The sequence below is a fragment of the Rhinichthys klamathensis genome, unplaced genomic scaffold, assembly GCF_029890125.1.
Source record: "Rhinichthys klamathensis goyatoka isolate OS25496 unplaced genomic scaffold, OSU_Roscu_1.1 h1tg000459l_1, whole genome shotgun sequence".
Classification (NCBI taxonomy): Eukaryota; Metazoa; Chordata; class Actinopteri; order Cypriniformes; family Leuciscidae; genus Rhinichthys; species Rhinichthys klamathensis.
The window spans coordinates 159309-174779 of record NW_026606949.1 but is presented as its reverse complement, the minus strand read 5'-3'; the positions used below and the strand labels follow the sequence as shown (position 1 = coordinate 174779).

At 37.5% G+C, this 15471-nt stretch overlaps 1 protein-coding gene across 2 annotated transcripts in view; it reads right to left on the bottom strand.

The window, feature by feature from the left end:
- LOC130071773 (leucine-rich repeat transmembrane neuronal protein 4) overlaps nucleotides 1-14481 on the bottom strand; it is a 268346-nt gene extending 253865 nt beyond the window's left edge. The window contains exon 1 of one of the 2 annotated variants that reach the window (XM_056236644.1): nucleotides 14397-14481. In XM_056236644.1, coding sequence (XP_056092619.1) covers nucleotides 14397-14424 — 28 coding nt within the window. In that variant the 5' untranslated portion in view covers nucleotides 14425-14481. The remainder of the gene's footprint in view (nucleotides 1-14396) is intronic. The other variant, XM_056236641.1, reaches the window with a different exon arrangement.
- Nucleotides 14482-15471: the final 990 nt, after the last annotated feature.

The window sequence follows — 15471 nt, the reverse complement described above, 5'->3', positions numbered from 1 at the left end:
CCGGCTGGACAGCTTACATTGGTCAACTTCTCTGCGGCTGTACAGCCAATAGAGTGAATGGATTTTATTCATTCTTTTTTCTATTCATATTGTTAGGATTGTACTATATAACCATAACCAGCATCTAAACGAAGATATTAATAATGAGCAATCTTTGAAATCGTATACCCTAGCTTTAAACATGCTGTAAAAAATGATCTGTTGGGTATTTTGAGTTGAAACTTCACATACACATTCTGGGGACATCAGAGACTTATTTTACATCTTGTGAAAAGGGGCATAATACGGGACCTTTAACAATTAGTATTATTGTTAGTAATTTGGCAGATGCTTTTATCTTAAGTAACACTTTACGGTAACACTTTATTTTGATGGAACCTTTTGAACATTCTGTTGACTATAAGTAACATTAGAGCAACATGTAAACTAACTCTCATTAGAGTATTAGTAGACTGTCTGCTTAATATCTGCTAACTCTTTATTGTTATGATCCTCAAACAGACATTCTAATGACTATAGGTAGCAACTACTTGTCGACTTATTCTAACCCTAACCCTACCAGTCAACTAATACTCTACTAAAAATCTACTGAGAGTTAGTAGACATGCATCACTTAGTCAACCAATTAGTTAAAGGGACCATCAAAATAAAGTGAAACCAAAGTGACTTATAGTGCACTTCCAATTACATGTACATTTATTCATTTGGCAGACACTTTTTACCAAAACGACTGATTCAAAGTATACATTTTACTAGTACGTGTGCTCCATGGGAATCAAACCATGACCGTGTCGCTTGTGCCTTCAGAGGTTAATTTGGGTCAAACAGCATTCATGTTGTTCAGGATGCTTTAAAATAATTAGTAGTTTGTTCATTCATCCATTCTGCCTCAAATGTGTTTGCTCTGGACTCCTTTCAGAACTGCTTGTGTTCACTGCAGTCAAAAATATGCACCACAAAAATGTATTTTCTTTTTTTTTTTTTTTTTTTTGGATTTCACTCATGAGTTACAGCAAAACACATGACAATTATTTTAACATTAATTACTGAATTTCATTATTTTAAACAAAGGATTGCTGTATTTAATTAATGAAAGATGACACTAATGAGAATCATAATTGAGAATAATAGAAATTATAAAAATCCATTATAAAAAATAATGTGACTTTAAAAACTGGTGATGCTGCACCAATGACATTTACTAAACCTAAACAGTAGAAAATATTTTTTTTTTCTGAGAGAAAACAGTGTCTTTCCACAAATACATTGTCTATCCTCTTAACTAATTAATTGCAATAAAAAGACATTTGCCCACACAGATGCACTCATCAACAGCATGAAATTGCTTATTTACATGTAAACTGCTCTCAATATCAAGACAATATTTTTCCATACTTACCAAACCAATTATCATTGACACTAGTGACATAAGAATGCAGTGTGCCATAATAGTATAATAATAATAATAAAACTGTTTTTGTATTTAAATGATGTTTTAATGATAGTATTAAGCTTCTTAGTTGAATAAATGTTGTCTACCTGCAGTATTGTTGCTAATGAACACAAATCTGAGCTCTCTGAGGACATCTAAACGAGTAAATCAGTGTATCGAAGACATACAAATTCAATACCTTAATCAGCTTAAAAAGCAGTGATACATATGATTGGTTTATTAGGTCTTGTGGGCATTAGGACATTGGTAGAGTGTTAATAGGTGTCTGCATTGGTCTGCGTTTTGTAAACGAGAAAGTAATCCCTTTTAGGAGCTCAACAATCACTGGGAAAATAAATACACAATTCTCTTAAAACTCATATATGTAGGCCTAGTGATGGATTTTACAGAATTATTCTCATGCATGACATAAACTGCGAGTTTGACCTCCTCAACTCGTGTTTTGTATTGGTAGCCAACTCTCTCAGGAAAGGAAGGCCAAAAGTGAATCGTTATATTTGAAAGTTTAAACAGAAAATAATTTGAGGGTGGGATATTAATGTGCATCTGTGCAAATAATGTTTTGCCTCTCCCTGAGCTTTTGTAAGATGCGTACATGTGATCAGGTGTGTTTCCAGTTTGATGAGGTGATTATAAGTACATTTATAATATGATTTTGAACAAGCATGAGAAAAACAACTTGATAAATTGCATTGTTTCATCTCAAGCCTTATGATCAAGGTTATGCAACTGAGAGGTGCTTATTATTAGAAAGATAATTCATTGCTGCTATATCTATAAATATGTTTACGACAGAAACATATTGTGAAACTGTCAAGATTGCTTACCAATAAACAAAAACCAGGATAAACTGAAAACCGATGAGACCTTAATATAAGTTTACTTCTTAAAATGATGATGATGATGATGATGATGATGACATTACAATGAGGTTTTTTGACACATAATCTGGGGTCAGAAATCTGGATTCAACTTAAATAAAAATGTCAACTAGAATCAATGTGCTTTAATTAAAATTTGCATATTTTCTAATAATACAGCAAGAAGACTTATAGAACACAAAAAAAAAGGCAATCCCACTCTTGAAAATAAAATTGTTGGTTTTGTTCTTCCCTCTTCAGATTTTTAAAAAGTTCTTCACACTAAGAAAAAAAAAGTTCTGTTAAGAACTGTTAAATGAAAGATTCTTTGGGAAACCCCCAAAAAACATTCTTCTATGGCATCACTGCATGTAAAAAACCCTTTCGGAACCTTTAATTTTGGGAGTGCAAGAAAAAAAAACATTTTACTGATAATCTGTTATCATCAAATTTTCAGTAAAATTCAACAATTCAATAACCAACAACTCCATTAGCGTATTTTTTCTTGCCAAAACTTAAAAGTTTGTCTATACAGAAATTTACGTCTAAAATTCGTATAATGTTTAAAGGAGCATTAAACATTGCATATTCAAATAGAAACATTTCATTAATGTAAGTTGATATACATTTTTATTTGAATGCACAAGTAATTTCTTTTTAAAACATTATTAATGTTAATGACTTCTTAATGAAATATTTTGAATCAATCATTCATGCAGTTAGCTTCTTTTTCACATATACACTCAGAAGGGAAGATAGTCCTCAAACAAACTCATCTCGAGAGCAGATGGTGGTGAACACCTGGATGATCCACAGAGACAAACGCTCTGAACATCTCAGCTGATTCCCTCAGCTGCTTCTGCCGTTCCCTTTAAAATAATAGAGATCTTCCAAGATGTCTGACATCCCTCCAGTGCGTATAGGGAGTACTTGGATTGCAGTTCGCTTTTAAGGATCCCGGCACGTTCCACAGCGAGCTCTTTTCTTTCCCTGTGATCTCTCCAGGAAAAGGCTTTTGAGTGCAGATCTTACAGTGCGGGCTTTACCACACACAGCGGATATGGCTGGGAGGTCATAGTGTGTGTTTAGGCTGAGGATTGCAGTTACACTTCAGCACTTCAGACTGCATATGCTAGCTGGAGCTTACCGGAAAAAGATCTAGGCTAATAACCCAAAGGCCCTGGGTTCAAACGCTAGAAGGACTGATCTCATGTCAGCCTCAACCTTACAGCACAGCCATGCATTTCTGATGCATATTTACACAAAAACAGCAACTAAAGCCGGGCTCAGGAGTTTTAGGCCGATTTATGCCAGATTTACCCCTCCCAACATTTGGAGGAAATGGACATCTTCCAGGACATCATGGGTTCCGATGTTAATCTGGTAATGTAAGGCGTTTACAGATCAAATCTTAAACCTCCACATCTGTACGGCTCCGACAATATTAAACATGTTTGATATTTTAGGATTTTGGTAACACTTTACAATAAGGTTCAATAGTTAACACTAGTTTCTTATACTAACCAAGGCTGATCAAAAATACAGTTAAAACAATATGACATCAAACATTTTTGATTGGTAAATGTATATTAATTTTTATTTTTTATTTTTTTTGTAGGAGAAACCAAGGCTAGTTGTCCTACGGCATGGCACAATTTATCCGTCAGTGAATAAAATACTTCAGTGAATAAAAGTTTTGAAAACACAAACACACACACACACACACATAAAAAAGCTATCAAGCTGGAGAAAATTGTCATAATGGAAATTTGCCATTAAGCAGGTTATTGTAAGTTTTTCTGCATAATATAGACAGTAAAATAGTTATAATATCGGAAAATAGGAAAAATATTTTTGCAGTTATTTTCCTTATATTCAAAGGATATACATATAACAGCCTTTAATCAAACTACATGTCTGCACAGCCAAGCACTTTTAAGGTCTTGTTTCAAGATTTTTTTTTTTTTTTTAAGAAAACTACTGGAATATTTAATAATTGGTTTTCCTGAAGCTCAAACAGTAGAGCATGGCACCAGGGATGGGCAGTATTTCAGATACATGTATTTAAAATACGTATTTGAAATACAAAATACTATTTTGTATTTTGTATTTTGAAGCCTTTGGGGAAAATCAAATGTAATTTGTATTTAAATACATTTAAGATGAGTATTTTTGTATTTTCAAAATACATAAAATACTTTTTGCCAGTCAACCTCTTTATCCAGGTGCTGGTTTCGTGCATCAACTAGTTCAGACTCATTTATAATTTTAATGAACCTATAGAAACAAATAAACTTTACATAAAATAAATATAAAATTACTATACTTAAAAAATAGGGGTGTAACAATATCGTGTCACAATATATCGCAATACAAAAATGCAACAATATGTATCGTGGATAATTCACCCCCCCCAAAAAAAAACTAATGTGTAAGAAAAAATTCTAGTTTACAGAGTTTTAGTGTCAGTACTACATTTAACTACTATATAGTGTTGAATATAATAATAATGCAATTATTAGGGAATATTTGTGGGTCCTGATAATCTCAAATGTCTGATGTTAAAGGGATAGTTCACCCCAAAACTCATGTTGTTCAAAACCCCATAAGACTTTCGTTCATCTTCAGAACACAAATTAAGATATTTTTGATTGAATCTGAGAGCTGGATCACTCCTCCATAGGCTTAATTTCCTTCTCTGTTGGCCTCGAGATAGTTGTAGTGTAACAGCGCAGCGCTTCTGTGTTGTATGTCACACATAGGCTCACTATTGGCCAACGCTGGTCATGTGTGTGATGTGTGTGACGTACAACACAGAAGCGCTGCGCTGTTACACTACGTGAATTCTCGAGGCCCACAGAGTAGGAAATGAATAGTTGAATAAAGTCGTTATTTTTGTTTGTTTTTTTTGCGCACAAAAAGTATTCTCGTCGCTTGATAAATTTAAGATTGAGCCACTGTATTCACTCGGACAATTTTAACGATGTCTTTCATAACTTTTGGGCTGGCCAGTTCAGTTTCGATCCCTTAGAAGCCTATGGAGGAGTGATCCAGCTCTCAGATTTAATCAAAAATATCTTCATTTGTGTTCCGAAGATGAACGAAAGTCTTACTGGGCTGGAACAACATGAGGGAGAGTAATTACTGACAGAATTTTCATTTTGGGGTGAACTATCCCTTTAACTGTAAAGTAAAGTATGTGGCCGACATTATTTGGCCACATACATATCTAGTCATTGAAGTGCAAGCATATTTGTCTTAAATAATTCTGTTTTCAGCTTCAGAATCATGAAAATTGTTATTCTGGTGTCTCCATTGTCCTGTGCTTTGGGTTTCCAGCACAGAGTCCAAACCTATTCATTTACACACACAATGTAATATCAAATTTAGCATTTTAATCAACAGTAAATTTTGTGTTAACCTTTTTATCATATGTCTTGGAGTATCTCAATAATATCGTATCGTGAGTTCAGTATCGTGATATGTATCGAATCGTGAGATAAGGGTATCGTTACACCCCTTCTTAAAAAGCATTGGACTACCCGCAAAAAAAAAAAGTTTGAGTTTGAAATTCACTTTTTGCTGTTGTATTAACTGATATTGAGAATTGTGAAACCATGATATATATTGTTACTGTGAAGTCAGATTTTGGGACATTATTCTTTGCTAGAAAGCAGAAAAAGTTCCCACAGTTTTACATGCAGTATGAATTTTTTAATAGTGTTCACCAAAGTAACCGACTACATTGTAACCTGGTCAGATATAAATATATAAATGGCTGCTATTTTGCACAAGTTTATTTGTAATGGCCAGAAATTAGGCCTATGTAGTTTCTTCATTCACTGTGACATATGCCTGCACTGGATGGCCAATTTCACATGTATTTTGTGTATTTTCAAAATACAAAATACTGTATTTGTATTTAAATACATTTTTTCACACAGTATTTTGTATTTGTATTTAAATACATTTTTTCACACAGTATTTTGTATTTGTATTTTAAATACATTTCCATGTATTTTGCCCATCTCTGCATGGCACTAGCAACACCAAGATCATGGGTTCGATTCCCAGGGAAAGCCAGAACTGATCAAAAATGTGTACCTTGAATGCAATGTAAGTCGCTTTGGAAAAGCATCTGCCAAATGCATAAATGTAAATGTTAGGCATCCGATCCTATCAATGATGGCCATTACGATTTTAAAAGTCTTCTAGCATACCAGTACCTGTTAAATAGAGAGCTGTAGTACCTTTGGCCATTAGCTATTACAAACATTTACTTCCCTTTGTGATTAATTGTTCGTTCCACATTCTTGACACAGCAAAGTGTATACTGAATACTTCTGCAGCTGCATTGTATTTCTAAAGCAACTAACAATGTCAAATTATGGATATATAATTGCAATTAGGTCCACATTTAACCACATGTTAGAACAATTAAGTAACAAATGAGCACCACATGTGCCTGCAAATACAATGCTCGCTTTTACTCTATAAAGTAAACACATCATTATATGAACTGAAAATACTGTATATCACCTCTCGCTAACAGCACCAGCAGTGAGCGTCACTGAAGCCCGTTAAATGGATGGAAACTGTTAAATTACCCTATTATTTCTCATTTACATCCGCTGTGCATCTTGATGCAGTTTGAGAAACACTACATCTGTTTGTTGTTTAACCGCATTTACATGGATATTGTTTTTTTGTGCTTTGAGTAGTTGAGGCGTGATGGAATGAAACATTTTGTTTTCTAATACTGTTGAAAAAAATAGGTTGTGTTGAAATAGATTCATAGTGTAAAGCTTACTGCACACTATGCATTGCCCTCTACAATTGGACACACACTACAAGATTTTCAGATTTAGAAGAAGAAGTTTTATTTATACAGCGCCTTTCCGTAGCTCATGGTCGTTTTAGCACCTCATGTGATCTCACGGGGAAAGTCGTGTTGTTGCCACATTTCAACCAGCAGTTCCTCCATCTCTATTGTCCGCAGGACCCGTATAGCTGTGTACAACACATTCTCATCCCAAGGCGTCATCTAACTGACACTTTTGACCATGCGTCAACATGCCGACGCACATGGTACCCCTTAAGCGTCAATATGAGACGCTCACGCTCGGGCGTCATCTAACTGACGCTTTTGACCATGCGTCTAAATCCGACGCACATGGCACCCTTTAGCGTCAGTTAGATGACGCTTCCGTTATGGGTAGGTTTAGGTCTGGGGTAGGGTTAGGGTTAGACCACTAGGAGGCGCGTCTCATATTGACGCTTAAGGGGTGCCATGTGCGTCGGCATGTTGACGCATGGTCAAAAGCGTCAGTTAAATGACGCCTTGGGATGAGAACGGGCTGCTGTGTACGGCTGTTGTTTCGCGGTCGCCATTTCAAAAGTTCAATTCCTTCTCCTTGTAGACGTCTTTCATTGGCTAATGCTGAAGTACTAACGTTATCATAGTCGTAATCATCCCGATTTAAAATCCTGGTAGCGGTGTATATGTGTATAAATATAAAAATGAACTTCTGAACAAATATACACATAGTTATAACATGAAAAAAAAGAATCAGTAGGGGTCTGAATATTTGACAGGTATACTGTACCTCATCTCAATACTGTATCTTAACAGCACTCAATTTCCTACTCAGCAACATAACTTTTTCCTAACTAATGAACTCTTTTCTTTCGTGCTTCACCAGCAATGCTGGTTTCGGTGTGACGTGAGCAAGAATACACTCTATGGATTTTTCCATAAACACATGAAATAGAGAAGAGCTTACCAGTTAATCACTTACACGCTCTACAAAAACGTGTTTAATTGGAAAGTTATCAAATAACTCACGACACAGTGTGCCTCCTGAAAGCGGATATTGATTTCAGGTTCCCAGAGCTATTGCACAAATGCCATCTCCAAGAGAGTTTCCCATCAGCGGCCGTCAACGCGCGCACAGACAATGATTGATCTTTTACAAAGTGGATGACCATTGATCATTACTCAATCATGGAGATGATTCCAGCCTGTAAAACGTCCCTGTCTAAACAGGTCATTCATCTTTAGATGTCCCCGCTGTCACAACGGCTTCATAACAACAACAACAACTTCCACCAAACGGGCAAATGTGTTGCGATTACTCTGCCCGCTCTGCCAGCACGCGGCTGGTTAGGCAAACCCGCAAACGTCAGATTTAATTTGCCCAGATTCCGTCTAAAGTTGATATCTCATGCGAGAAAATGTTCCACTGGATTGCTACGTTTTCCAGTTCTTTAAAATCATGAATGCAAAACGAATGCTCAGCGAAGTATGAACCGAGCAATTGCAAACAAAGTTAAGGCATGCTACATTTCACATAATACATTTCATGCTGCGGACTTTAAGGGCTGGATTTGGATAACAGTTCTATTGTGCCATGCCCTATATCTGTCTGCGCTCAATCAGATATGCCAGTTTGCACCTGCTGGGCCAATAATTTGGTCCTGCCAGACCTGGCACTGCTGCGAGTGTAAATTAGAGAGACGATTTTGGACTCAGGGCCTGAAATGTCTGACATCTTGGCATTTATCCCTGCTGATCATCAGTAAACTGCTATGGACAGCTGATCCAGACCTTTCCTTATGAAATAATGGCAAGTAATTAGCTTAAAGGAACCAGGTTATATAGTTCTGTAGCAATTAAGTCTCATAGAGCAGTAATTGAGTATTTTGCGAATCTATTCATTTGATTCCTGTTCAACAGCTTTGCAAAGGAATAGTTTGTTTAAGTTAACATTTGAATGACATGAAAATTCATTCATTCACTCTTGAAAAAAGGCATCCATGTGGTTTTATGAAGAACCTTAAAGGGAAACTCCACCCAAAAATCATTTACTCACCCTGAAGTTGTTGCAAACCTGTATGAGTTTCTTTCTTCTGCTAAACACAAAGGGAGTTATTTTGAAGAATGATTGGAACCAAACAGTTGTTTGCCACCATTGACTTCCATAGTAGAAAAAAAATACTATGGAAGCCAATGGTGCCAAAGTTCCAATCGTTCTTCAAAATATCTTCCTTTGTGTTCATCAGAAGAAAGAAACTCATACAGGTTTGCAACAACTTGAGGGTGAGTAAATGATGACACAATTTTCATTTTTGGGTGGAGTATCCCTTTAAACATCTATGGATCCTTTTCCATTCCAAAAAAAAGTTCTACAGATTATTCTTCACGCTAAGAAAAAATGACTTTTCACTGAAAGGTTCGGTGGGGAACCAAATTAGTTTTTTTTTTCTATGCCATGCATCACTACGAAAACCCTTAGTGTAGTTGCCCTTATGTTATTCTAAACCCTTTTGACGTTCGTACTTCTGTAGAACAAGATGAAATGTTGCATAATGTCCAGCTAAAATGTCATCTTTTTCTTAATAATAAGGAAAGCCAAGCTCCACAAATGACAAAAAAAGCACCGTAAGATGCCATGAAGCTACAAATATTCTCCTCCGCTGAAGCCCTCAAATGTCAGATCATGCTCAGTTTAAATTCAAATATGACATGTGTAGTAGCGAAAATCCAAACAACAAAATAAAAATGGGTGGAAAGTGTACAAAATCACTTAAATTGCACTCTAAAAAATGATGGGTTGTTCTAACCCATTTTTGGGTCAAATATGGATGAACTCAACTGTTGACCAAAACATGGGTTGAAACAACACAGAGTTTTTTTAGAGTGTGTATTGTCTCTGTTGCATATAGAATTGTGTGGTTTGAAAAACATATACTCACCCCTGCAAACAGTTCAAAACATCTAGACAAACCAAAGAAAGGCGGGAATATATGAACAACTAAATGAATTCAGGTGTATACAGAAAAATAAATGTTCATCGCTCAATAATGTCAAACATTCCTTGTATGGTGGTGTGTGGAAGAGAGAAATGCAACCAGGTTTGAAACAACTTGAGGGTAAGTAAATAATGGGCGAGATGTTCTCTTAAAATATCATCTTTTAAAAAAATCCCAGTTACTTGACAGGATCAATCAGGAATATTTGTGATTTAAACAATCACGCTTGTAGCTGATTTATGATCCCAGTGGGCTGGAAGGTTATCAGACCTGTGAAAACACACTTATCGCTCCTGGACATCCATGTCTCCTGTTCAGAAACAGAGTTCAAGGTGTGTTATCAGAGGATGTTGATGTGCCTGATAATGTCCTAAAGGTGTCGTTTTGCTGGTATTAATATTCATCTTGTGTGATTAAACTATAGTTTATATATCCGTTGCAGGTGCCAGCTTTTTACGGCCTCATTGTTCTCCTGACACCAAAAGCAGCTGTAAACAGTAAGCATCAATCAACATAATGCTGGCTCACAATATACCTCACTTTGACAACATTTCAGTGCATTATTCTTGCAGAAGGACAGGTAATGCCAGGATGCACTGCAGCTAAAAAAAACATTCAAAATGTGCAGACGACTCAATATAAATGTTAACTACAGACTTATGTTTCAGTCAAAAAAAATTTTTTTTGCAGGTTTATATTCATTAATATTCAACTTTTGTAAAGTGTGTTCAGTCCCATTTCAGTCAGGATGCTCCCTTAGAAGGTAGCTGCCCATTTAGACCGTAGACTGCAAGGCAGCTTGCTAGGTTTTGAAACCGAGCTTATGTCAGTGCTGCATACTGACACTTGTGTGCTGTAGCTTGTAAGAGTGTGTGTTAGGGTTCAAATATGATAGTGGTCAGCAGTTTCCGTTGACAAGCATGACAGGTATTACTATTTTCAGCTAACTCGTCTCTCAGGGCTATTTGAGAACACGTTTGTGCATTAGGGTCACTTAAGAGTAACATGCCTCCTTCTCCCTCAAGATCAATACTGTTGAAGTAGACATCACCTGCTCCTTTTATCATGTGATAATTGCTGATGCTCCCTACACTATATTCCAATACCCTTCTCCTTTCCCTTCCAGGACAGGCAGCTTTACAGCCAGACTTGTTTACTATTTACAAATCTTGTCCATTTTACAGCATGACAAGAACCGCACACTAATACAGGACTATCAGACTAAGAGGCGGTTTACACAACACCGTCTTCAACTAAAAACGGAAAACTTTTCATCCATTTACTGTACACATTTACTGTATTGCCAGCAAACTCTGTTCTAGCACAGAACCTCATGGCTGTGTCATACTTCATCACAGCTTTTGATAACTCTGCAGATACTATTGAAAACATTATGGATTCAATTACATAAGTAAGGTAATGCACATGTATTTTCTAATGTGGCAACTGTAACCTGTAATACTGTAATTATTTCAGCAACAAGGGTGATTTGAAACATCTTGCATTTTTTGCTGTTGAATGAACTGATTGTTAAAAGTACTTAGTTGAAAGAAGATCATACTGTTGTGTTTCTGTGATTAAACCAAACGTTCTCATTACATATTACAATAATCTTGTGTTTGAAACAATGATTATGTGGACTAAAAAATTTATAACTGTAATGAAAGCATGGGATCTTGTTTTGAAAGAATGAGTAGCGGTGTTACAAGTGTGATCAGTTTGGATTTGTTTACTAAGAGTTTTGAAAATGTACACCTTACTTGTGAAAATAGTACCAAAGCGAATAAAAACGGTAATTCAATACAACTCTGCTAGATTCTAAAAACAGCATGAATCATAATAATTATAAAAGAATTAGCAAGCCGCTGTTTAAACGGTTCATGAAATGTAGGATGTCACAATAGGACAAGTGAGATGCTAACATGAAGCAAATTAAATTCAAATGTAAGTCAATTTAAAATAAATTGAAATTCAAAGAGTTTCATAAAACTGATTTTTAACTGCAAAAACAAAGTTTGAATGTTGGCTTTTTTGAAAGTTTTAAAAAAAGTTTAGAAAGCCTTAAAGTTTAAAGATTTGTGAGACTTACAGATAGAGAGAATGACAGATGGAACGATAGATAGATAGATAGATAGATAGATAGATAGATAGATAGATAGATAGATAGATAGATAGATAGATAGATAGATAGAGAGAGAGAGAGAGAGAGAGAGAGAGAGAGGGGGGGGGGGGGTTCCCTTATACATTGATATAATGCAAAGCTAACAAATCTGATTTGAACGTTGAATTTCTTGTTATTTCTGCATGCATTCTACTTCAGACAGTCAGTAAACAGTGCCGTCTGAGGGTGTTACTGCATGAGGGTTTATGCCATAGTTTACAGGTGCTGTTGTTCACAGAGCCAAACCATCAGCAAGACTTTTTTTCCCCTGTGGCCGCTTTATTTTTGATATTCTAGTGGGCATTTGGCTTGTAAAACTGTCTGCCACTGAACTCAGCGTGCATTTGAGAGCCATGAATGCAACGCCTGAAGCCAAAACACGCGATACAGACTCACAAACACACACACATAACACACTCACCACCTTTCAAAGAATGTAAAATGACTTTAAACATTAATTCCCACAAATCTGCTTTATCATTGCAGGGTTTGCTAACTTCTGCATGCATTTAACCACAGTATTTTTTTGTACTGACTTGCAGACGTCTCCAAACTAAACACATCCTGGTCTATGCAAAATGCTGATAAGTAGCCGTGCTGTATCAGCTGTAGCAGAAGCGTATCTTCAAATATTCAGACACTGAAATCCCGCTCGTCTAATTTGCTTTAGTGGTGGTAGACTCATTTTCCTCTGCACTGCAGGTGTCTGGCCATGATACAGGCGTGGGATACAGTGAGAGATAGTGCTTATTCTCATGAACTATTGCTGAGCATTTTGATTGAACTGTCAGATCAAGTTGCTATTCTAACAAGAAATCTGTCAAGCACGCTTTTTCACCTCATGTTTATTTTCTGTCAAAAGCCCGGGCCATTTCCTTCAAATGTCATTGTGCTCGAGTCCACATATCACCCATCCTACCATCACCATGCCCGTTCAGCTTTTCTCAAAAACAGTTTGCAAACATTTAATTCATTAAATGTGAAATTTGGTTTGGGTTCCCGGGGAAAGAAAAAGTGTTAATCAGAGGTTGCTCTTTCACAGCTCAGGAGACTTTATGGAGCTCTCAGATTTTTCATTTAATTGTCTTATCCTTTAAAAATGTCTCAAATGTTTCCCCTAAAATTCCATAGAAAAATTGATTTATATAGAAAGAAATATATTTAAAAATATATATATTTTTCAGACCCTAATCATAATCCTAACCCTATAGTAAGTACACATAGTTAATTATTATGACTTAGTTACACTGTAACACAGTCATCTTAAAATAATAAAGAGAATGCATAGCTTAACATGAATTGCAATAAATGAAATTATAGACAAATTAGGACTTAAACAATTAAAATGTTTTAATAAACATGTCAAATGATTGTGATAGCCACCAGGTTTACAATAACATTAACCAATGTAATTGTTGTCATATGCTCATAACCTGCTCTTTAACCTCTTGTAATGGAGTTTGACATGCTGTAAGCATTTTTCCCCTTCAGTAATGAACTCAATCAGCACATTCCCATCCATTCGTCTGGGGACAGATCTAAACAGAACGCCTTTGCAGGTTAAGGGAGGATCCTGTCACTAATTGGACCAATGTAAAGGCACTTAATGAGAATGAGGAAACAATATGAAATGGGAAACAGTACAAATGTCCCTGTGTTTAGAATATACCCCCAGAGGAAACTTGTGCTTTGACATTAAAGCAAACAAATCCATATGGTAGGTTTGGACGCCCACACATTAAGAAATGTGTGACAGCAGCTCTCTGCGATGAAATTGGATTACTGTATGCTTTGAAATCCCAAAGCGACAGAACGAATGCGAGGGCTAGACAAAGAGCGAGCTCGCCCCGTTTCTAATGTCTGAAGAGTCGGCCAAACCGCAGCTAGAAAGCACACATCTTCGATGGTGGTCCCGTCCTCGTGCGGGAGAGCTATCAGCAGAGCTAAAGTGCGACATGCAGGGCATTCTGGGAATTAAACGTGTCACAAGTCATTAACCCTGAGCTTAGTGTGGGATATGTGGACGCCCATAGGCAGGGCAGAAAGCTATTGATCCGCCACATACTGAACCCTGATGCTGGGGGCGAGGTTAAGGCAAAGGGGACGTTACCGTGAAATCCACAGCTGCTCTCCTCCATTCTCACCCTGATGTGGGGTCTATTCCTCTGGGTGACCTCAAAGTGAGTCGGCCAGGCCGTGAAGAGACTGTAAATGTCTCATTCAGTCTGTAATATGTTGCTGTGTCTTCTGTCAGCAGTCCTGCTATAGTGTGCATGAATGTTGGTCATTTACTTAAAGGGATAGTTCACAAAAAAAAGTATGGCACCTTTTAACTATGGCACCGCTACATAATACACAGCACAAAACACAATGCATGACAAGTGTAGTTCGATTCCCGAGTAAATTACTATTCTGAGTCTGCTCACTTTTGTAAATCAAATCATACTGCTTAGTCCGGTTCCTGAACAAATGACTCTTGTGTGTAAGTTCTTATTGGCATATGACCGTGCCCCCACATCGGGACGCTCCGCCTCCCATGTCTGGGCCGGTCATTCCGCCTTGCTGCCCCATCGTGGGTAAGTCTGTGGTTCACATGACCCCGCTGGTTCAGTTTTGGAGCTTTCCTATCTGTCCCGCTGGCTCACGAGAATCATCAGGCTCGGCCATGTGATTCAGTTCGCATGGTCTCCTCCCCGCTTCCGGGGAATCCGCTATACCGTGGTGGGTGGCAATGCCCCTGTCATACGTACGGAGATCGTCACCCTACTGGCGAAGGGTACGATCGAGACCACCCCTCCAGCCGAAATGAAGTCCAGCTTCTTCAGCCCCGACTTCATTGTACCCAAGAAAACCGGTGGGTTCGACCAATCCTGGACCTGCGTGTCTTGAACCGTTCCCTTCTAAAAAGTCTTCCGTTCAAGATGCTCACGGCCAAACGCATTTTCGAATGTGTCCGGCCACAGGATTGGCTTGCAGCGATCGACCTGAAGGACGCCTACTTCCATGTCTCCTTTCTTCCTCGACACAGACCGTTCCCTCGGTTTGTTATCGAGAGGCGGACATACAAGTACGCGTTTCTCCCATTTGGGCTAGCCCTGTCTCCTCGCGCCTTCACGAAAGTCGTTGAGGCAGCCCTTGTGCCGCTCAGCAACACGGGGTTCGCATCTTGAACTATCTCGACAACC